The sequence below is a fragment of the Salmo salar genome, chromosome ssa07, assembly GCF_905237065.1.
Source record: "Salmo salar chromosome ssa07, Ssal_v3.1, whole genome shotgun sequence".
Lineage (NCBI taxonomy): Eukaryota > Metazoa > Chordata > Actinopteri > Salmoniformes > Salmonidae > Salmo > Salmo salar.
In genome coordinates, this window is record NC_059448.1 from 13,459,345 (window position 1) to 13,482,657 (window position 23,313).

The 23,313-nt window shown below is 42.8% G+C and overlaps 2 protein-coding genes across 2 annotated transcripts; both read left to right on the plus strand.

Annotated features, from left to right (window-relative positions):
- Positions 1 to 1,065: 1,065 nt before the first annotated feature.
- Positions 1,066 to 14,416, plus strand: LOC106608595 (glycogen phosphorylase, muscle form). The gene is made up of 21 exons (XM_014206626.2): positions 1,066 to 1,703; positions 3,830 to 3,931; positions 4,287 to 4,365; positions 4,511 to 4,614; positions 4,824 to 4,955; positions 5,044 to 5,155; positions 5,414 to 5,496; positions 5,772 to 5,915; positions 6,233 to 6,325; positions 6,478 to 6,624; positions 8,317 to 8,480; positions 8,621 to 8,735; positions 8,859 to 8,960; positions 9,074 to 9,221; positions 9,305 to 9,363; positions 10,179 to 10,320; positions 10,478 to 10,685; positions 11,024 to 11,158; positions 11,264 to 11,330; positions 11,993 to 13,944; positions 14,191 to 14,416. The coding sequence occupies exons 1-20, from the start codon at positions 1,461 to 1,463 to the stop codon at positions 12,143 to 12,145; spliced, it is 2,532 nt and encodes an 843-aa protein (XP_014062101.1). The 5' UTR covers positions 1,066 to 1,460; the 3' UTR covers positions 12,146 to 13,944; positions 14,191 to 14,416.
- A 1,831-nt stretch (positions 14,417 to 16,247) lies between these two features.
- On the plus strand, positions 16,248 to 21,313 carry LOC106608596 (ubiquitin thioesterase OTUB1). The gene is made up of 7 exons (XM_014206627.2): positions 16,248 to 16,484; positions 17,110 to 17,177; positions 17,570 to 17,668; positions 19,711 to 19,829; positions 19,968 to 20,052; positions 20,200 to 20,394; positions 20,743 to 21,313. The coding sequence occupies exons 1-7, from the start codon at positions 16,328 to 16,330 to the stop codon at positions 20,938 to 20,940; spliced, it is 921 nt and encodes a 306-aa protein (XP_014062102.1). The 5' UTR covers positions 16,248 to 16,327; the 3' UTR covers positions 20,941 to 21,313.
- The last annotated feature ends 2,000 nt before the right edge of the window (positions 21,314 to 23,313 follow it).

Here is a 23,313-nt window from a genome sequence, read left to right on the forward strand (position 1 = left end):
ACACCTGTTAATTGAAATGCATTCCAGTTGACTAGCTCATGAAGCTGGTTGAGAGAATGCCAAGAGTGTGCATAGCTGTCATCAAGGCAAAGGGTGGCTACTTTGAAGATTCTAAAATATATTTTGATTTGTTTAACACATTTTTGGTCACTATGTGATTCCATATGTTATTTCATAGTTTTGATGTCTTCACTATTATTGTACAAAGTAGAAAATAGTCAAAATAAAGAAACCCCTGGAATGGGTAGGTGTGTCCAAACGTATGACTGGTACTGTATATTTAAAACCAAATACTTTTAGACTTTTACTCATGTAGTATTTTACAGGGGGACTTTCACTTTTACTTGAGTCATTTTCTATTAAGGTATCTTTACTTTTACTCAAGTATGAAAATTGGGTACTTTTCCCACCACTGGCTTCGCACCATAGGCTTCGTATGAATCGCGGCCAAGTTAGTTCCTGTTTCAGTCACGTATTTGGTCACGTTCGCGTGGGTCAAACAAACGCCCTTTTATTTCGCTTATATACAACGTGGCTATTAATAGATTTCATGATCACATTCCTAAAGGGTGGATCATTTGTCCTGGAGAGGAAAATAAAGTTATATCCTCAATAATAAGGCTAGGACAGTCAATGCACATAGTTCTTTGAGGACCTGTTGCATGTATTCTGCACCAAGACTGTCCACCACCACCCTATAAAATATCGTGGATAAAGGATCCTCTAACACTGTACAATGTATACAATAATTTTGTATTGATTAAATATAATATTTGTGTTTTCTGCGGAATAGACATGTGATAGAGCTCAGCGAATATTTCATTGTCCAGTACGAAAGGCATTTCACTGTACTTATGCATGTATCCAGGCAGACAGAATATTCTACCCAAATAATAGGCTATACATCACCGCAGTCCCAACAGCTGATAGGCTACATGGCTTACACCCCTCATGTACACTCCTCAATGCCATCATCCCTTCTCAGCTGTTCGAGGGAGGGTTTTTTTTTGGGGGGGGGGGGTCTCGTTAATAGTGAATAACCCTGCATATTGTCATGGTCTGTGCTATCTGGAATCCTTGGGACGCCCGGGATCAAAGGCCATTGGAATTGAAATGGCAAATGGTTAAGGTAAGGGTTAAGGTTAGGATAAGGGTAGAGGTTAGGTTACGGACGTCCTAAGAATACCGTATAGCACTAACCATTATTGTCACGAAGAGGATCAACTGTCAATTGGGCTGGAGGTTCTGTAAGACCCGCCCTATATGCTCGACATTTTGTATGTGCGTTTATATATAACAGTGCAGGACTGGCATACCAACTCTGGTGTCCATACTTTGAAGAGACAGAGGGAGGAAGGAAGGACACACAGTGTGACACGCGAAGCCATCTCTCATCATCCTCGGTTGATATTTGCCTTTTGGATCTACAGTCGCACAATAGAAAATACGCATTTACCAAGATGCCCAAGCCACTGACAGACCAGGATAAGAGGAAGCAGATATCGGTGCGGGGGCTTGCAGGAGTGGAAAATGTTTCAGACCTTAAGACCAATTTTAATCGCCATCTCCACTTTACGCTGGTAAAGGACCGAAATGTGGCGACCAAAAGGGACTACTACTTCGCCTTGGCCAATACTGTCCGCGACCACCTGGTGGGCAGATGGATCAGGACGCAGCAGCACTACTATGAGAAAGACCCCAAAGTAAGCAAGCAACATTGTTGCCGCAGTGTCAGAGTGATCCAGTCCGGTCGCACGTTGCTCGGCACGTACGCCTCTGTCAGACTCCGGAAACTGGGAGGGATGGCTTCCCAGGGAAATATTACTGCGCAGTATGTGCACTGATGCTGAAGTCTAGACTAGGGATGCGCTTCAGACGCTACAGTTACAGAAATGTTATGTTTATAACATGTCTTTAAGTAGCCTACCTATTTAATCTTCAATGTAATTAGGCGGTGAACATGGGAATGCCGAATTCTGTATTGAGCGCCCCAAAGCCCCATACAAGTTACATAACCATGTTGTGCATCTCTGGATGAGAACACGATTCAGTAAACGTTTGTCTCTCTCTATTTTAACATAGAATGCATCTGACGATGCATTGATAGCTGAAATGGAAGTGTCAATATTTTCAAGCTAGTGCTTGACACTTGTAGAATGACACTAAATCAGCGCACTGTTTAATGGGACTCAGTCAACTGGTTGCTAAACACGTATTGCGTAAAAGGATAGCCTAGAAGTTGCTGTAACCCAAACCAATATGTTTACATAGTAGCCTAAATACTGTCAAGACACATTATATGTGTTAAATTCTTTTGGAGACGGATTTTAGCTGTTAGAATTATTCCTATTCTCTATCTCATACATATCAGTGGCACAGAAACAATGATTTATCAATGAATTGAACCAGAAAGCACCAGAGGCTCTCTCTGCCTGATCCAATAAAGAACATTGTGCATCACACAGTCAGCATCGTGCCAGTATAGCCACATTCATTATTATGGTTGGCATGGGAACAAAATAACAGCTATTTTTGTGTGCAGAAGAGCAGACATATCATGATGATTGTATGATATGCTAACTTATAACAGAAATGTAAATGAAAAGGTCTGCAGTGTCATTAGCCTCCTAACTCCTGGCCCTGAGCCACAGGCCTTGAATGACGTTCATTTTATTAGTGTCCGGAGGTCAACCTTTAGAAAGCCAAAGTCCCTGAGAACATATTTGCCCAATGCCTCCTAAGAAATATATTATAATTTGTGTCCACTAGTCCTTAGTTGATAACACCTAGTCATCGAGCTCGGGTTCAACTACATTTTTGGTATTTGTACATTCCACATATAAATATGGCTATGTAGGCTTCATAAGCAGAAGAACAGTCCATGCTCCCTAAAGTCATCAAATGTACAACCCACAGTAATAATATCCGTCCTGTTGTTTTGTGTGTTTATGCAACCCCACCTGCACCAATCTCCCTAGTCGCTGGAACATTTCGGAACTGGTCACCAATGCTGCTATATTTATATCCAGGGACTGGATGCCTTTGTCACTTTATCTTACTCACACTTAATGCGACACTGGTGCGCTCTGTTTTCCATGCCCTCATTTGCATTCCCCCGATTGTCGAAGAACAACATTTGAAATGTCAAAGGTCAATCAAAGGTTCAGGTGTCAACCCCTCCCAACTCTTCATTTAGGATCACGCCACCCTGCTCAATGCTGTTATAGTACTGTAGTGACCTTAGAAATAATCAAGCAGAAGAGTCATTTCATTTCATAGCTTCAGTGTGAGTAACATACCCCATACATGAATTGGAACGTGAACGATTATATGATGTACAATGTACATTTCCTCTGTATAATGTTGTAATGGGTGGAGACAGGCTGCAGAGAAATATTAAACGGACATACAGTAAGTACAGTGTTGATTAATCCGTTAGGGTTTCAGGCCAATAACATAACGCTGGCACTGTTTTCAGCACTCTTTATATAGGTTATTATGAGGCCTTGGGGTGTACCGAGCGTGCCTTAAAGAAAGTAAACCCAGACTCCACTGGCAGGGAGTTTCAAGTGAATCCAAACACACTCACAAAGAGCTGTTGCTTGACTGGTCGCCAAGAATAGCACTCCTGTTGTTGGCAGCACCTGCTCTCTCCCCCTGGCCACAGCCGCTGCCTCTCCATTCCAATAAGAGGGTCATAGACGACGTGGCATTTTCGCAGGGCAACCACATGTGGGCACACTACTGTTGGGTGGCTGAAGGTGTTGAATATTGACACTGTACTGCATTAACTCTGCTTGATGAACCTTCCCCTGCTGTTCCTCTCTAGCGTGTGTATTACCTGTCCCTTGAGTTCTACATGGGGCGCACCCTGCAGAATACAATGGTGAACCTGGCTCTGGAGAACGCATGTGACGAGGCTACCTATCAGGTGAGAGATGGATAGGCCTTAGGCCACTCCTGGACCCTGACAGTGGACCGTCATAGTTACCTCAACCTAGAACATTGTGTCTGACATACACTGCAGAGGGTATGGAACTGGCACATTGAACATTTATGCAACTGAAAATAAGTGCTTTTTCTCACACTTCATTCAAGATTCAAGGATACTTTCTCAGAGCAGGTACATTGTCCTGCTCTGAGATTGAACACTGCCCCATTTCCATGTATTCAGAAGAAAAAACTTTTCCTAATACATGAATGTAGCTCCATCCTCCATTTTATAATGTATGATAGACTAATGAAGTACTATGAATCTTAACAATTTATCTTCATCTTCATCTTAGTTGGGCCTGGACATGGAGGAGCTGCAGGACATTGAGGAAGATGCCGGCCTGGGAAATGGTGGCCTTGGACGGCTCGCCGGTGAGTTCCTCCTCCTTGGCTCTCTATTGGTCACCTCGCTGCTTCCCCCCTAAAAATAGTGTTGCCAACGACAGTGATGCTCAGTGGTCAGGACAACCCTGCCTCACCCCATCTCTCTCACCCCTCCCTCCCCCTGTGCTCTCAGCCTGCTTCCTAGATTCCATGGCGTCTCTGGGACTGGCAGCTTACGGCTACGGCATCCGCTATGAGTTCGGCATCTTCAACCAGAAAATTGTGAATGGCTGGCAGGTAGTTTAACTGGCAAAGTTGACTATATGTATGTACATGTCTGTGTGTTTGATTACATGTTAGTCAGTGTAAATAGTCATTTTCGGTGCTTGTTGGAGTCATGTGCTTTAGATGGTCAAATTATTTTATGAATCATTTCTCACATTTGCACATATTTGTAAACTAGTCATAGTAAACTCATGATGCTGTATAATCATGATAATCGACAGGTAGAGGAGGCTGACGATTGGCTGCGCTACGGCAACCCCTGGGAGAAGGCCCGCCCTGAGTACATGCGACCCGTCCACTTCTACGGCAGAGTGGAGCACACCCCCGAGGGTGTGAAATGGGTCGACACACAGGTGAGAGACTACATAAAGACGATACAACATAGAAATAATAATCATTGTGGACGTAACTAAACATTACATGGCCCTTCTACATTAACAGGTAGTGTTGGCCCTTCCTTATGACACCCCAGTTCCTGGCTACAGGAACAATGTTGTGAACACCATGAGACTGTGGTCTGCCAAGGCTCCCTGTGATTTCAACCTGAAAGACTGTGAGTTACTTTTGGACTGTTTGGGCTTGTCTGTGTCTGCTCTATTGTTTAAACCTACTGATTAAATTATGTATTAATGAAAATGTTTACAACTTTTGTAATATTATTATCAGTAATCAAATTCAACCATCGGTTTTATTATCCGTAATCTAATTCAACGATCATGATGTTGATTGTCCTGATGGGAGCTGGAAAACGGTACTAGGCAAGACATTTGAAATGTTAGATGTGACCACAGCGTTTTTGTTTGTTCTGCAGTCAATGTGGGTGGCTATATTCAAGCTGTGCTGGACAGAAACTTGGCTGAGAACATCTCCCGTGTTCTGTACCCCAATGACAACGTGAGTAGAACCCAGTGTTGATTTGAACCTTTATTTAGCCAGACGAGTTCTAAGAACAAATTCTTATCAACAATGACGATTCATTGTAACGAATCAATGAGTTTTCCTAATGCTGTCAAACCATTTTATCCATTTAAAGTATTATGTCTCCTGCACAATATAGACACAGGTTCCTGGAAGAATGCATTTAAGCTGAGTCATCAAAGCACTTCTCTGAGAACATCATAATAATAATAATCAAGTGTGATGGACTGTGGTCCTGTTTCTGACCCCAGTTCTTCGAGGGGAAGGAGCTTCGTCTGAAGCAGGAGTACTTTGTGGTGGCGGCCACTCTGCAGGACATCGTCCGTCGCTTCAAGTCCTCCAAGTTCGGCTCCACTGAGGTTGTGCGCGTTGACCTGTCCACCCTGCCTGACAAGGTAAGATGGATACGATAGATAGTCTAGGACGCTAAGTGTATGTTCTAACTGAATTATATCTATCAAAGTACCATATAGTCTCCAAATGGCTTTGTTCACTGAGCACACTCCGGTATATGTCAAAGACACAATGTGCTTCTACTTCTGCATTGCTTCCTGTTTGGGGTTTTAGCCTGGGTGTCTGTATAAGCACTTTGTGACATCGGCTGATAAATACATTTGAATGTGAGACTATGTGTTCACATGCAACAGTTTCCTCCCCTAACTGTGTCTTCCAACTGTATTGTCTGATGTCCTCTCCCCTGCCTGTATTGTAGGTGGCCATCCAGCTGAACGACACCCACCCTGCCATGGCTATCCCTGAGCTGATGAGGATCTTGTTGGACACGGAGCACCAGACATGGGAGAAGGTATAGTGCTGGTCCCCCTGCTAAAGCAATGATACATACAAGTGTAAAGAATACTTACCACAAATGGGGGAATGCTCCTAAATGGATTCACCAAACATTAACCAAGACAATTTCCTTCTACATGTATCATTGTATTTCCCCCCATCTCTCAGGCCTGGGACATCTGTACACGTACCTGTGCTTACACCAACCACACCGTCCTGCCTGAGGCTCTGGAGCGCTGGCCCACCGACCTGCTCCAGAACCTTCTGCCCAGACACCTGGAGATCATCTACGAGATCAACCGACGTCACCTGGAGGTAGAGCCAAACACTCCTGTAACATACAGTATTACAGCCGTACGAGTGTACGTATACAGGGCACTCCTGTAACATACAGTATTACAGCCGTACGAGTGTACGTATACAGGGCACTCCTGTAACATACAGTATTACAGCCGTACGAGTGTACGTATACAGGGCACTCCTGTAACATACAGTATTACAGCCGTACGAGTGTACGTATACAGAGCATTCGGAAAGTATTCAGACCCCTTCACTTTTTCCACATTTTGTTGTTACATCCTTATTCTAAATGGATTAAATCGTTTTTTCCCCTCATCAAATCTACACACAATACTCCATAATGACAAAGCAAAAACAGGTTTTTAGAAGTGTTGGCAAATGTATTAAAAATAAAAATGGAAATGTCACATTTATATAAGTGTTCAGACCCTTTACTCAGTACTTTGTTGATGCACCTTTGGCAGCGATTACAGCCTCGAGTCTTCTTGGGTATGAAGCTACAAGCTCGGCACACCTGTATTTGGGGAGTTTCTCCCATTCTTCTCTGCAGATCCTCTCAAGCTCTGTCAGGTTGAATGGGGAGCGTCACTGCACGGCTATTTTCAGGTCTCTCCAGAGATGTTCAATCGCGTTCAAGTCCGGGCTCTGGCTGGGCCACTCAAAGACATTCAGAGACTTGTCCCGAAGCCATTCTTGCATTGTCTTGGCTGTGTGCTTAGGGTCGTTGTCCTGTTGGAAGGTGAACCTTCGCCCCAGTCTGAGGTCCTGAGCACACTGGAGCAGGTTTTCATCAAGGAGCTCTCTGTACTTTTTCTCAGTTCATCTTTCCCTTGATCCTGACTAGTCTCCTTCGTCTGGCCCCTCTACCATAAAGGCCTGTTTGGTGGAGTGCTGCAGAGATGGTTGTCCTTCTGGAAGGTTCTCCCATCTCCACAGAGGATCTCTGGAGCTCTGTCAGAGTGACCATCGGGTTCTTGGTCACCTCCCTGAACAAGGCCCTTCTCCTCTGATTGCTCAGTTTGGCCGGGCGGCAAGCTCTAGGAAGTCTTGGTGGTTCCAAACTTCTTCCATTTAAGAATGATGGAGGCCACTGTGTTGTTGGGGACCTTCAATGCTGTAGAAATGTTTTGGTACACTTCACCAGATCTCTGCCTCGACACAATCCTGTCTCGGAGCTCTACAGACAATTCCTTCAACTTCATGGCTTCATTTTTGCTCTGACATGCACTGTCAACTGTGGAACCTTATAAAGACAGGTGTGTGCCACTCCAAATCATGTCCAATCAATTGAATTTACCACAGGTGGACTCCAATCAATTTATAGAAACATCTCAAGGATGATCAATGGAAACAGGATGCACCTGAGCTTTATACATTTGCAAAACTTTATTTAAAAACGTTTTTTTACTTTGTCATTATGGGGTATTGTGTGTAGATTGATATGGGGGGAAAAAACGATTTAATCGATTTTAGAATAAGGCTGTAACGTAACAAAATGTGGAAAAAGTGAAGGGGTATGAATACTTTCCGAATGCACTGTATATAAGAGAATATACTGTAAACATATATTCACGTGCCTGAGAGGATTAGGAGTTAGCTACTGTAAAAAGCAACAACATATCCCTCAATATTTGCTTCTTTAATGTGATACAAACAAATGGGTGTGAAGGTAATTGTTTCCAATCCTCTTTCTCCTCCTTCCCTCAGCGCATCGCTAAGCTCTACCCCGGGGACCATGATCGTCTGCGCCGCATGTCCCTAGTGGAGGAGGGCGACCAGAAGAAGATCAACATGGCCCACCTGTGCATCGTGGGCTCCCACGCCGTCAACGGAGTGGCCCGCATCCACTCGGACATTCTCAAAGCAACTCTGTACGAAGAAACGTTGTTTTAGTTTGTTTCATCTCTAGCTACTTATGACGCTATCTCTAGCCAATATTGTAACCTGTTTTCCCACTGGCCCCATATGTTAAATGGTATTTGATCTATCAATCGTTCATTGAGCCCACTAGGTTCAAGGACTTCTACGAGGTGGACCCCCACAAGTTCCAGAACAAGACCAACGGGATCACGCCCCGACGCTGGCTGGTCATGTGCAACCCGGGGCTGGCTGAAGTCATTGCAGAGGTGTGTGGTGGAGTGTAGCTGAAATCATAACCAACGTGGAGTGACAGTTGGTGCTAGTGTCGCAGTAGTGTCTGAGAAATGATGATCCTAAAAATGGTTATTTCTGTATGTTTGAATGTTCAGAGGATCGGTGAGGATTACATCCGCGATCTGGACCAACTGAAGAAGTTGCTGACGTTTGTGGATGACGACTCTTTGATTCATGACATCGCCAAGGTCAAACAGGTCAGAACATAACGATCTCTTGAAATATGTTGTCATTGTAATTCGAGTCACCATCTCAGTCTGAGCCAAGGTCCGTACTACAACTCCTAACACTTTACTGTGTCTGTCTGTAGGAGAACAAGCTTAAGTTTTCTGCCTATCTTGAGGAGCACTACAAGGTGAAGATCAACCCCAACTCCATGTTCGACGTTCAAGTCAAGAGGATCCACGAGTACAAGAGGCAGCTGCTCAACTGCCTGCACATCATCACTCTCTACAACCGTGAGTGGTCCTCTGTGCTTTTACAGCTTTAGTGAGAAACATTATCCTGTCAACCAAGTTAACCTGTCGTCTTTTTCAATCAGGCATCAAGAAGGAGCCCAACAAGAATTGGACCCCCAGGACTATCATGATTGGAGGAAAGGTGAGCCACAATAGAAGTTTGATCAAGTCATTAGGATACAGGTTGTACTGCAAAACTCATTAGATATATTTTGTTAGTATTGGGAATTTTCCAGTACATGTGTGCACATTATACATCTTAGAGAAGTAAGCAGAATCAATGCACTCTATATATGTGTTTAGGTCATTAGGCTAAGGGAAGCCATTACCTAGTCCCGTGAGGTTCATTAGACGTGCATTATGAGCATGGGTTTGTATTACTCCAGCACCATTAGACATGCACCTGCATTAGGAGTGTGCGTGGCTGTTTATTTTTGTATCATTGCTATAGTTACGCCACCAATGGACTCTATGCCCTAATGTTTATTTTTGTATCATTGCTATGGTTACACCACCAATGGAATCTATGGCCTAATGTCTGTGCCAATAAGAAAATGGAAACCAAGCTAAAATGAGTGCAAGGCAAAAAGATATTGGTGGCTAAATGCCAAAGGGGATGAATCATTAACAAAAAGAGGAGTTACTATATGTGTGACGTAAGGAGGAAAACTGTATAAAAGGTATGTGCCGAGGCTGGAAAGTCAGTTGGTCCATGGGCCAGCTCGGCTTGTTACTTTGTAATAAAGTCTATTTGAATTCACAAATAAAGAAATATGATAGAGAAATATGATTGAGCGAATATTTCCAAGATATTAGCCTGTCCCACATCAGTTTGAGCTGTTTTACCAACTGCTATGGAGACAACGACCAAAGTTGGCAAGACAGCGCAAACAGATCTGTGCCCTCTGTATAAGATTTTTGCATCCATGTGATTCCATATTCTCAATTATTTCCCAGGCTGCCCCTGGGTACCACACGGCGAAGCTGATCATTAGGCTGATCACTGCCATCGGAGAGATTGTCAACCACGACACTGTGGTGGGAGACCGCCTCAAAGTCATCTTCCTGGAGAACTACAAGGTCACTCTGGCCGAAAAAAGTAAATCATTCACATACTTGCTGCTTTCTTGGTTTTGTTTAGGTTCCCATTGGAGTGTAGCTAAGGGGCTTCCCACTTCTTCCACGTACATTTTCTCTCATCTCTCTGTTTCGGTTTCTCTCCTTCTCCCTCTCTCTCTCTGTCTCTCTCTCGCCAGTCATCCCTGCGTCCGACCTGTCTGAGCAGATCTCCACAGCTGGCACTGAGGCGTCTGGCACTGGCAACATGAAGTTCATGCTGAACGGAGCGCTCACCATCGGCACCATGGACGGAGCCAATGTAGAGATGGCCGAGGAGGCCGGAGAAGAGAACCTCTTCATCTTCGGCATGAGGGTGGACGACGTGGACGCCATGGACAAGAGTGGGTAAGACAGTGTGTGTGTGGGGGGGGGTGAATGGATGGACGGACGAAGGGTTCTGATCAGAGATGGTGGAGAAGAAGACATGAGGATTGGCATTGGATGATAGCTAAGGAGAGAACATTTCGGATGACATGGAAGGATGCTTACTGGGTAAACTTTGGTGGAGAAGCCAAGACGATTTGCATGGTAAAGGATAGAAGCGAAAGAGACAGCTTTTTGGATGACTTGGAAGGATGATAACTGGCATGCATCCCATAATGGATTTAAAAAATCTTCTTTATAAGTGTATCCTCTTCTTTATAAATATATCCTCTTCTTTATGAATGTATCCATCTTCCCAGATATGATGCCATGGACTACTACAACCGCATTCCTGAGCTGAAGCAGGCCATGGACCAGATCGCTGGTGGATTCTTTAGCCCCGACCAGCACGACCTCTTCAAGGACATTGTCAACATGCTGCTGCACCATGACAGGTTGGGGAAAACGCTGAGTCACCAACACCCAAATGCGGACACTGTACTCTACCGTCATACACGCAGCCACACAATGTCTAACCGAGCATGATGTTTGTGTTGCAGATTCAAGGTGTTCGCTGACTACGAAGCTTACATCAAATGCCAAGAGAAAGTCAGTGCTCTCTACAAGGTGAGTGTTTCATAGACTGAAAATCTTTTTAATATCTATTGTTTTCTTTCTTTTTTTTCTTCTTTTGTTTGTATTTTACCCCCAATTTCGATCTTGTCTCATCGCTGCAATTCCCCAACTGTCTCAGGAGAGACGAAAGTCGAGTTATGCGTCCTCAGAAACACGACCCGCCAAACTGTGCTTCTTAACACCCGCCCGCTTAACCCGGAAGCCAGCCGCACCAATGTGTCGGAGGAAACGCTGTTCAACTGACGACCGGGGTCAGCCTACATGTGCCCGGCCCGCCACAAGGAGTCGCTAGAGCGCGATGAGCCAAGTAAAGCCTCACCGGCCAAACCCTCCCTTAACTCGGACAACGCTGGGCCAGTTGTGCGCCGCCCTATGGGACTCCCAATCACGGCCAGCTGTGATACAGCCCGGGATTGAACTTGGGTCTGTAGTGACGCCTCTAGCATAGCGATACAGTGCCTTAGACCGCTGCACCACTCGGGAGGCCCTGTTTTCTTTATTTTTTGTAAAGTGTATCGAGACTTGTTAAATGCTCTATAAATAAATTGTGACTTGACTATTCCCCTGTCAGTTATGAGAATTTTTACAGATAACAGTATTCCTTCCTTCTGCAAGGGTTTTAATTTCATCTCTCTTCCCATCCATCCCAACAGAACCCTAAAGAATGGACCAAGATGGTGATCCACAACATCGCTGGTTGTGGTAAATTTTCTAGCGACCGCACTATCTCCCAGTACGCCCGGGAGATCTGGGGCATGGAGCCCAGCCTGGAAAGGATCCCTGCCCCAGACGATCCTCGCCAATAAACCCCAGCCCTAAAACCATCGTCTGGTTTTTCCACAGCCCCAGCTTCTGGTTTTACCTCTGGCTATTCCACAAGAAAACCATTTTAACTTGAGAAATAGTTTAGAAACCTGAAAGCTCCCTGTAACTAGTACATTTACATTGTGTCATTTCATTGTGGTCAGTATTAGTTGATGATTGACTATACATGTAGCAACCCCTGTCCGGCTACATGATGGCCAATAACCTGATACCACTTTCAACCTCGACATTCGGCATTTTCTCAATGGGCTAATACAAAATCAGCATTCACCTTCTCAATGGGCTAATTCAAAATCAGCATTTACCTTCTCAATGGGCTAATTCAAATCAGTATTCACCTTCTCAATGGGCTAATTCAAATCAGCATTCACCTTCTCAATGGGCTAATTCAAAATCAGCATTCACCTTCTCAATGGGCTAATTCAAAATCAGCATTCACCTTCTCAATGGGCTAATTCAAATCAGCATTCACCTTCTCACATGCACCAGCAATGCATAGTCAACTGGCTTGTGCAACATTAATAACATCAATAACACTGTTCACCATCATTTAAGCTAACATGGTCAGAGAATACACCCTTTAACAGTCAGTGGGGTCAACAAGTAGCTGGAAACCTCACCACTGTCTAATGGTACCAAAACCATGTCTTCCAAGAATGAGACATGATGGGGCATAGAGACTTATCAAAATAAAGTATTCAAAATAAGCATGTTCTTCTCACATAGACACTGTGATTCTACACTACTAATTCGGCCTGCCAAGGACCACCTCTATATTCATATCTGCACCAAATAACCACTCAAGTTGAAGGGACTAGGTTAACATGCGTGCTCCTTGATGTTATAAAACTGTTTGCTCAATGTATGTCTGTATGTCGAATGTAGTCATTTGTGCGTGTTATTAATCCTTGTGTTTTGGGTAGCCCACACACAATCCTTATTGCTAAAATACTTTCTGCTATAAGCTTTGTTTTGTTTAGAATGATCCCATCAGTATATCCTCAAAACGTTGTTCCAGTGTTGGAAAATGATCCTTCATATAGTGCAACAAACTAAGCCTTCTCTCCTCCACCTTCTCTGCCTAATACCTCTCTGAGTGACTATAATGCTGCCTTAACTAAGCTGTGTCTGTCGTTCAGCCTAAAGTGACCCCACATTGACTTCTCACTGTTATCTGCAAGTCTTTTTTGATGTTCAGATAAATAAGCATTTCTGGTACAATAGTATTTGTCACTGTTTGGAAGTCTTGGACTTAATGTTAACACTACTGAATCACTAGTAATTGAGTGTGTAGGGTTGATAAAGATTGCACAACGTCCAGTAGTTTTCTTCCATTAGAGAGACTCTGAAAAGCACTTAAAGCTTCAAACTCTGGATTCTTTTGTCAATGTGAAACAACAGTCAATAAAGGAGACAAAGTTACATCACTTGTGTGATATTTTGTTACTTTCCAAAATGGCTACATTCACTCATCACTTGTATGTCTAGATGGTTTTGTGTCTACCAATCAAAACTGAGCAAATTTCCACGCGAAAAGTTTTAAAGATCGTATGACGTAGCTTCCGCAGGTCAGGACTAGAAAGTCTCAAACAATGCCAACGCAAAATACACGCAACAAACTCACAAACAAGCTAGACTTATAAACGGATCCTGTTGAATCATGTCTGGCCTTCTGAGCGGAATGCTGAAAGTACGGTCAACTGTGGCTTCGAGGACACGTGCAATCAACCAGCGAGCAAACTTATCCAGTAAACCACCCAAAGACAACATCGGCGCTGCAGTGAGTAGGCCAAATATATTTATAAACCGTTTTGTTATTTTCATGTTCTGTGAATTGGAAATCGTTGAAGCTAGCCATCTAGTTCAGACAGTAGTTGGCTAGCTGATTTCAAAATATACTTATCCAAATTATGTTGACTATTTTAAAATAAAGCATGCTTTTATTATTGGCAATAATATGACTTGCCAACCTGTGTTCTTGGGTGACGTGTATGATTATGACAGTCTTGCATGCCTCTGTTCACAGGAAAGTGCTTTTGTCATGAGTATTTTTGCGGTGGCCATACTTGGACCATCTGGTTGGATCCTCGCCAATGTTCAGAACTACCAGAAGCGCTGAACTGTTTCTCTACCACGGTTCTTGGCTCAAGTCACCTGCTGCATTCCAATTTCTGGCCTATGATGCTTGAACTGAAGTCACGAAATTACCTTTTTGATATTTTGTCACAATAAAAAAAAATTCTAGTGTCTGATCATTGTTTCAACATTTTTGGCTTAGTGTACATTATACACGGTGAAACGATTTGACCATTTATCTATATCAAACCGAGGTGTGTGTGTGTGGGGAACACGTATATAACTTACTATGTATTGAAGTCCTCGCTTGCTGAAGCCAACAATCGGCCATAATTGCACTCTGATGCAGTACTCCATAGGCATGAATGAAATTCCACAGTATTTCAATTAAATTATACATTTCAAGGACAACATGGGGTGTAGTAGGGACTGGAACAGAATTTTCTAGTAGTTATACTTGAATAAATTACTTGTATCTTAATTAAATGTAGTGACTCATAGCTTACAACATTTTTACAATGGTATGGATGTGAGGTGGCTTCAAAATCATGCCGCTGTCATCTCCGTGTGTGTCTATACAGTGAATTTGTTAAGTATTCAGACCCCTTGACTTTTTCCACATTTTTTATGTTACAGCATTATTCAAAAAAATATTCAATTGTCCCCCCCCCCATCAATCTACACAAACTACCCCATAATGACAAAGCAAACACAGGTGTAAACTAATTTACAAAGGTATTCAGACCCTTTACTCAGTACTTTTTGCAGCACATTTGGCAGCGATTACAGCCTTGAGTCTTCTTGGGTATGGCGCTACAAGCTTTGCACACCTGTATTTGGAGAGTTTCTCTCATTCTTCTCTGCAGCTCCTCAAGCTCTGTCAGGTTGGATGGGGAGCGCCAGAGACTTGTCCCGAAGCCACTCCTGCATTGTCTTAGCTGTGTGCTTAGGGTCGTTGTCCTGTTGGAAGGTGAACCTTCGCTCCGGTCCTGAGCGCTCTGGAGCAGGTTTTCATCAAGGATATCTATGTACTTTGCTCTGTTCATCTTTACCTCAATCCTGACTAGTCTCCTAGTCCCTGCCTCTAAAAAAACATACCCACAGCATGATGCTGCCACCACCATGCTTCACTGTAGGGATGGTGCCAGGTTTTCTCCAGATGTGACACTTGGCATTCAGGCCAAAGAGTTCAATCTTGCTTTCATCAGACTAGAGAATCTTGTTTCTCATGGTCTGAGAGTCCTTTAGGTGCCTTTTGGCAAACTCCAAGTGGGCTGTCATGTGCTTTTTACTGAGGAGTGGCTTTCGTCTGGCCACTCTACCATAAAGGCCTGATTGGTGGAGTGCTGCAGAGATGGTTGTCCTCTGGAAGGTTCTCCCATCTCCACAAAGGTATTCTGGAACTCTGTCAGAGTGACCATGGGGTTCTTGGTCACCTCCCTGACCAATGCCCTTCTCTCCCAATTTCTCAGTTTGGCTGGGTGGCCAGCACTAGGAAGAGTCTTGGTGGTTCCAAACTTGGAGGCTGAATCCATTTTAGAATAAGACTGTAACGTAACAAAATGTGGAAAAAGACAAGGAGTCTGAATACTTTCCGAATGCACTGTATAACCCATTTGCACATGAGCTGACCCAAGTGTTTGAGAATGAGGACCTACAAAAAAAACTAGGGTAGCCTTGTGGTTAAGGGCGTTGGGCCAGTAACCGAAAAGTCGCTGGTCCGAATCCCCGAGCCAACTAAGTGAAAAATCTGTCCACGTTCCCTTGAGCAAGACACTTAACCCTAATTTGTCCTGTAAATTGATGGTCTGCTAAATGACAAAAAAACTCATATTAAAAATATATAAATTTGAAAAGTTTTAAATCTGCACACATTAGCTGCAAGTATATAACAGATAGTTATTTGAGCCAGGAAACTAATGACCTGTTCTAAATATGTGTTATATCTGTATTCATATGCATTTGCCAGAAAATAACTAGTTGCTGGCACAGGGGGTGTATCCCCCGGGAACCAAACAGAACGAAACGGGGCTGGACCTACCTGAATTTGTCCAATAGAAACTGTAGTTTTCCGTCTGTTTGGAATAATGATTACAGGATTTACATATAGATATAGATTGCACCCCTGGACTACTAGTGTAACCCGGAAGTTTAGAATGAGGTCAGAGAGACGAAGGAAACAGAATTCTACAGCTAAAATGGCGGAGGAACAGCAGCAGGAAACAACACAGGGAGAGATGGAGGGTGAGTGAAACAACATCAAAACGAAAGATGTCTAATATAACCGGCTTCGGCTATTAATGCATTATTTTTTATGGAGGTGTAATGTGGTTGTTAGGTTATCTAGTGATGGCAGTTGAGGGACAAGCTGCTTGCATGAATATGAGAAGGGAATGGGGGAGGCCATAGCATTCAAGTCACACACACAAAGAAACGCATTTTTGACATAGCTATATTTTTCGGGAGGATGGAGTAAATACCATTAAGTTTTTTTATGCGACATAATGTAGGATCTCACTCACAGTATATTTTTGCCGACTTTCAATTGGTTGTCAAATGTTTATTGACGCCATAACTGAAATTGGATAGTTAGCTGGCTAGCACTAACGTTCGCAAGCTTTGTTAGTTAATCAATTCTAGTTGTTCCAAAAATATGGCCAGACGCCGACCACATTGTTGCACTTGCACCCCACGTGAACCAGCTTCAATACTTATATTTATCAATAGACTGATATGTGATTACAGAATTTGCTTAAAATACATGCCTACTGTCATCAATCTCATGTTGTTGTGGTATAAATTACATAACCAGAACTGGCCTTTTTAAAATGTTTACAAACTTCTATGGTGTTGTTTTTTTCTTCTCTAGCGGGAGGAGTAAACTGCCTCGCTTATGATGAGGCTATTATGGCTCAGCAGGATCGAATCCAGCAGGAGGTGAGAGATTTTACACTTGAATAAACATTGATAATGTGCAGGCTAATGTTTTTTAATTAGACTGACATAAGTCTGATGTGGAAAAGGTTGAACTGCATGCCTTTGCATCACATGTTTTGGATCACCCAGGCTGTTTAGACAGGCAGCCCAATTCTGATATTTTTTTCTCCCACTAATTGGGCATTTGACCAATCACATTAGATCTTTTCCCATCAGACCTTTTTCAGAGCTGATCTGAATATTAGATTTGGGCTGCCTGTCTAAATGCAGACCCTGTTGTTTTATATTGGTTTCTATAAATCTGTGAGTATACAACATCTGTGCCTTAACTCCTGTCTGTCTGTCTGTCTCTGTCTGTCTGTCTGTCTCTGTCTGTCTGTCTGCCATACTAGATCGCAACTAGCATCCCTTTAGTGTCAGACAGACAGGAACTGTCAGTGTTGCAGAGAGAGTATGCCGTGGAAGACACCATTTATCAGCTCAAGATCAAGGTAAGTAAAACCACAAGATTCTTATATTACAGGATGTGAATCTGCATGACTTTATACAGGTCCTCTGCAATGTTCCCTCAAAATTTTGGCCACTGAGCAAATTTCCAGTCTGCTGAGTGCAAACGTGAACATTGAAAATTCTGTGCAACTCCCAGTGTGCTTTTACTGTGAACACTGAGTCTGTAGCTGCTTTAAATTACTGTTATAACAGTGGCCAAGTAGGCTAATGTGGCTGTTTGATCATAATGTAGGCTATCATAAAAAAACAAGGGAGAAAATGCATCTCATAACATTTTAACATGGAAATAGCTGTTCCATCATTCAGCCTACAGTAGCAGCCAATGTGTGGTGTTCAATGCCTATAGTCAAATCAAATTTTCTTGGTCACATACACGTGTTTAGCAGATGTTATTGCATTCTACATTTACATTTTAGTCATTTAGCAGACGCTCTTATCCAGAGCGACTTACAGTAGTGAATGCATACGTTTCATTTCATGCATTTATTTTTAATTAAAAAAATAATAATTGTACTGGCCCCCCGTGGGAATCGAACCCACAACCCTGGCGTTGCACACACCATGCTGGCGTTGCAAACACCATGCTCTACCAACTGAGCCACAGGGAAGACACGTGTGTAGCGAAATGCTTGTGTTTCTAGCTCCGACAGTGCAGTAATATCAACAAGTAATATCTAACAACTTCACAATACATACAAATCTAAGTAAAGGAATGGAATTAAGAAGATATAAATATTTGGATGAGCAATGTCGGAGTGGCATAGACGAAGATACAGTAGGATAGAATACATTATATACATATGAGATGAGTAATGCAAAGTATGTAAACATTATAAAAGTAACTAGTGTTCAATTATTAAAGTGGCTAGAGATGAAGTCAATGTATATAGGGCAGCAGCCTCTAATGTGCTAGTGATGGCTATTTAAGTCTGATGGCCTTGAGAGAGATGTTTTTCAGTCTCCTTTGAAGAAAAAAAACCATGACGGGTTTGACATGAACCTGTTTATCCACCTGTCCTTCAGACAAGGAGGTGACTGGAAATGTTGTTTGATGCAAGAAACCACTTTACAAAAATACATTATTCCCATACCATTATTACAGAGAATCAGACAAATTATGCTACACTCTGCCTATTGGCTACTTAGCTTATTCAATTTGTCTCAAAATACAACACTGCCCCTTTAAGACAAAAAAAGCTCTTTACATGACTGGCTTTTCAAAGATGTCTAGAAATGTACACATTTTGTGCTCTTGTTGGAAGAAATCACTCCCCTATTGCTGACTACAAATTATCAATAACTGGACTTATAACTCACTAACTAGCAAAGGATATGATCAAAATGTGCACATGTGGCTACATGCATCTTTTGCTTTGATCTCTAAACAAGCCCATCTACTCATGACCGCTCATGCTGTGAACACTCCAGTTCAAAGTAAATGGCACAGATCCATATATGGCAATGGTCTATTTGCATATAGGCCTACTGCAGCTTTGATTGGTTATGCCGCGCTGTTCTCTGTATGGGCTGAGTCGTGCGCAATAGAACCCTACTCTGATGTGTTCTGCATACAACAAAATATCTTGCATAGTTCGTTTTGTTTCAGAATGTTGCATTGAAAGTGGCTAATATTGCATTGATTCAATCACAATTGGGAAACGTTGATAGTGTTTGTTAACGGGGAAAACTCTAGAAAGTTGCATGAAGTTCAGTCTCGTGCTTCTCTCCATGGGATGAAATGTATTTTGCACTCTACTTGGCAGGGAACATTGGTTCTCTGTAGCTCAGTTGGTAGAGCAAGGTGCTTGCAATGCCAGGATAGTGGGTTTGATTCCCTGGACCACCCATATGTAAAATGCATGCACACATGACCAGTGTCTATTAAATGGCTTGTTATTTATTATTATATTACTGGTTTAACGCTAAAGAGTTCCTTATGACCACATCTAATGAAGGTTTGAAATAGTCACATTACGATTGTATTTACTGTGTATACTTCTGTCCCTGTTTTTTTCCCCCTTAGGATTTACACAAAAAATACTCGTATATCCGCAAGACGCGGCCAGATGGGAACTGTTTCTACAGAGCTTTTGGCTTTTCACATCTCGAATCACTGCTAGAAGACAGCAAAGAGCTGCAGAGGTAACGTAGCACTTCCATAGTGCATCTAGATCCTCGATGTTCAGTAAAGCCGACTCTGTAATACGATAGATGTCATCTGGTTAGTGTTGCTGCATTAATAGCTACTGAATACCGATGATGCAATGTATGTCTCTGTAGGTTCAAAGCAGTGGCAGCAAAGAGCAAACTGGACCTGGTCAACCAGGGTTTTACAGAGTTCACCATCGAAGACTTCCACAATACTGTGAGTTGCTGTTTTATTATTACACACATTTGAACAACAGTGACAGCACACACACATTACACATATACTGAACATGTTAACAGCTGTTAGTGACGTCACGTAAAATCATCACCTAACTGACCATATTATTGTTAATTCTTCCCCTAGTTCATGGACCTGTTGGAGCTGTGTGAGAAGCAGCCGGGCCTCCGTGAGCTGCTGGGCTCCTTCAGAGACCAGAGCGTGTCGGACTACATCGTGGTGTACTTGCGGCTGCTCACCTCAGGCTACTTGCAGAGGGAGCACGGCTTCTTCCAGCACTTCATCGAGGGTGGACGCTCCGTCAAGGAGTTCTGCCAGCAGGTGGGTTCCTATTGGGTTGTGTTCAGTAGATATGAAGCGGATGAAAACGCTCTGAAACGGGGTGAAACTATTTCTACTCGCCCAATAAGAAACACTTGTTATTCTTGTGCAAATTTTTATGTTTGTTTTGATAGTGTTTTAATAAACACAATAAGCTAGATTGAGGATTTGTTTACATATGGCTTGAATTTTGTCTGGTTGTGTGCAATGAGTCAGAACTAGTGTTTCTACATGGTACTCTTGGGTACGAAGCATGCACATTCCAATGTCTTCATGACTTTTTCTGTCTTGCGTAACAGCAATAACAAGTCAAAACACTTCAATTGTCCTCTGTTTTCTCTTGTCCAGGAGGTGGAGCCCATGTCTAAAGAAAGTGACCATATCCACATCATTGCCTTGGCCCAGGCCCTGAACGTGTCCATCCTAGTGGAGTACATGGACCGGGGTGAGGGAGGCTCCGTCAACCACCACGTCTTCCCTGAAGGCAGCGAGCCTCGTGTCTTCCTCCTCTATAGACCCGGCCACTATGACATCTTGTACAAATAACAATCTGCTGTTTAGAGAGATTCTCCCCCCCCCCCCTTTCCACTGCTGTAGTGGCAGTGGAGAAATACTTCAACTGCCACGTTGATGCATACGTGTGTACGAAGGTTACACTATTGTATCTGAGGGGAAAAAAACAATCACATTATACAGCCCTCTTCGCCCTCCCCTTCACTCCAGAGTTTCCCCTCATCACAGAAAAGTGAATGAATAAAAAAAGATTTTCAAAAAAATAGCAGTGACTGCAGGAGTGTAGAGTTGTACAGTTTTTTTTTCTTCTTTTTGGTTGTAAATGTTATCAACTTGCTTTTTTTGTTTGATTATTTTGCTTTGGTCCACTGCGTTTCATGAGTTTTATTAAAGGGATTACATCTTATTTGACTTGTATGTTAATGTATTTGTCACTCGTCTGGTATCGTCACATTTCAGCGGGCATAGCAGCAATCGGAAATGTAGTATTTGAATAACTTCCGTGTAATGTCCTTATCTGTGTGTGTGTGACACACAGTACCATTCAAAAGTTTGGACACACCTACTCAAATTGTATTTAATTTTTTTAACCATTTTCTACATTGTAGAATTTAATAGTGAAGACATCAACTATTAAATAACACATGGAATCATGTAGTAACCAAAAGTGTTACACAAATCAATATATTTTTCTATTTTAGATGTTCAAAGTAGCCACCCTTTGCCTTGATGACAGCTTTGCACATTCTTGGAATTCTCTCACCTCAGGCTACCTCCCGAGTGGCGCAGCGGTCTAAGGAAATGCATCCCAGTGCAAGAGGTGTTGCTACAGTCCCTGGTTCGAATCCAGGCTGTATCACATCCGGCAGTGATTGGGAGTCCCAGAGGGCGGCGCACAATTGGCCCAGCGTCGTACGGGTTAGGAAAGGAAGACCCAGAGTTACCTCTGCTGCAGAGAAGTTCATTAGAGTTACCAGCCTCAGAAATTGCAGCCCAAATAAATGCTTCACGGAGTTCAAGTAACAAACATTTCAACATCAACTGTTCAAAGGAGACTGAGTGAATCAGGCCTTCATGGTTGAATTGCTGCAAAGAAACCACCACTAAAGGACACCATTACAAAGAGATTGGCTTGGGCCAAGAAACACGAGTAATGGACATTAAACTGGTGGAAATCTGTCCTTTGGTCTGATGAGTTAAAATGTGAGATTTTTGGTTCCAACCGCCATGTCTTTGAGAGATGCAGAGCAGGTGAACGGAGGATCTCTGCATGTGTGGTTTCCACCGTGAAGCATGGAGGAAGAGGTCTGATGGTGTGGGGTGCTGTGCTGGTGACACTATGATTTATTTAGAATTAAAGGCACACTCAACCAGCATTGGTACCACAGCATTCTGCAGTGATACACTATCCCATCTGGTTCGCGCATAGTGGGACTATCATTTGTTTTTCAACAGGACAATGACCCATAACACACCTCCAGGCTGTGTAAGGACTATTTGACCAAGTAGGAGAGTGATGATGCTGCATCAGCTGACCTGGCCTCCACAATCACCCGACTTCAACCCAATTGAGATGGTTTGGGATGAGTTGGACCGCAGAGTGAAGGAAAAGCAGCCAACAAGTGCTTAGCATATGTGGGAACTTGATTTGTTTAACACTTTTTGGTTACTACATGATTCCATGTGTTTCATAGTTTTTATGTTTTCACTATTATTCTACAATGTAGTAACACTAAAGAAAAACCCTTCAATAAGTAGGTGTGTCCAAACTTTTGACTGGTACTGTACATTTGAAGTTGGAAGTTTACATACACTTAGGTTGGAGTCATTAAAACTAGTTTTTCAACCACTCCGCAAATTTGTTCTTAACAAACTATAGTTTTGGCAAGTCGGTTAGGATATCTACTTTGTGCATGACACAAGTCAGTTTTTCAACAATTGTTTACAGACAGATTATTTCACTAATCACAATTCAAGTGGCTCAGAAGTGTACAATACAATTAGTTGACTGTGCCTTTAAACAGCTTGGAAAATTCCAGAAAATGATGTCATGGCTTTAGAAGCTTCTGATAGGTTAATTGACATAATTTCAGTCAATTGGAGGTGTACCTATGGATGTATTTCAAAGCCTACCTTCAAACTCAGTGCCTCTTTGCTTGACATCATGGAAAAAATAAATAAAAAAATCAGCCATGACCTCAGGAGAAAAAAAACCCCTCCACAAGTCTGGTTCATCCTTGGGAGCAATTTCCAAATGACTGAAGGTAAGTATAAACACCATGGGACAACACAGCCGTCATACCGCTCAGGAAGGAGACGCGTTCTGTCTCCTAGAGATGAATGTACTTTGGTGCGAAAAGTGCAAATCAATCACAGAACAACAGCAAAGGACCTTGTGAAGATGCT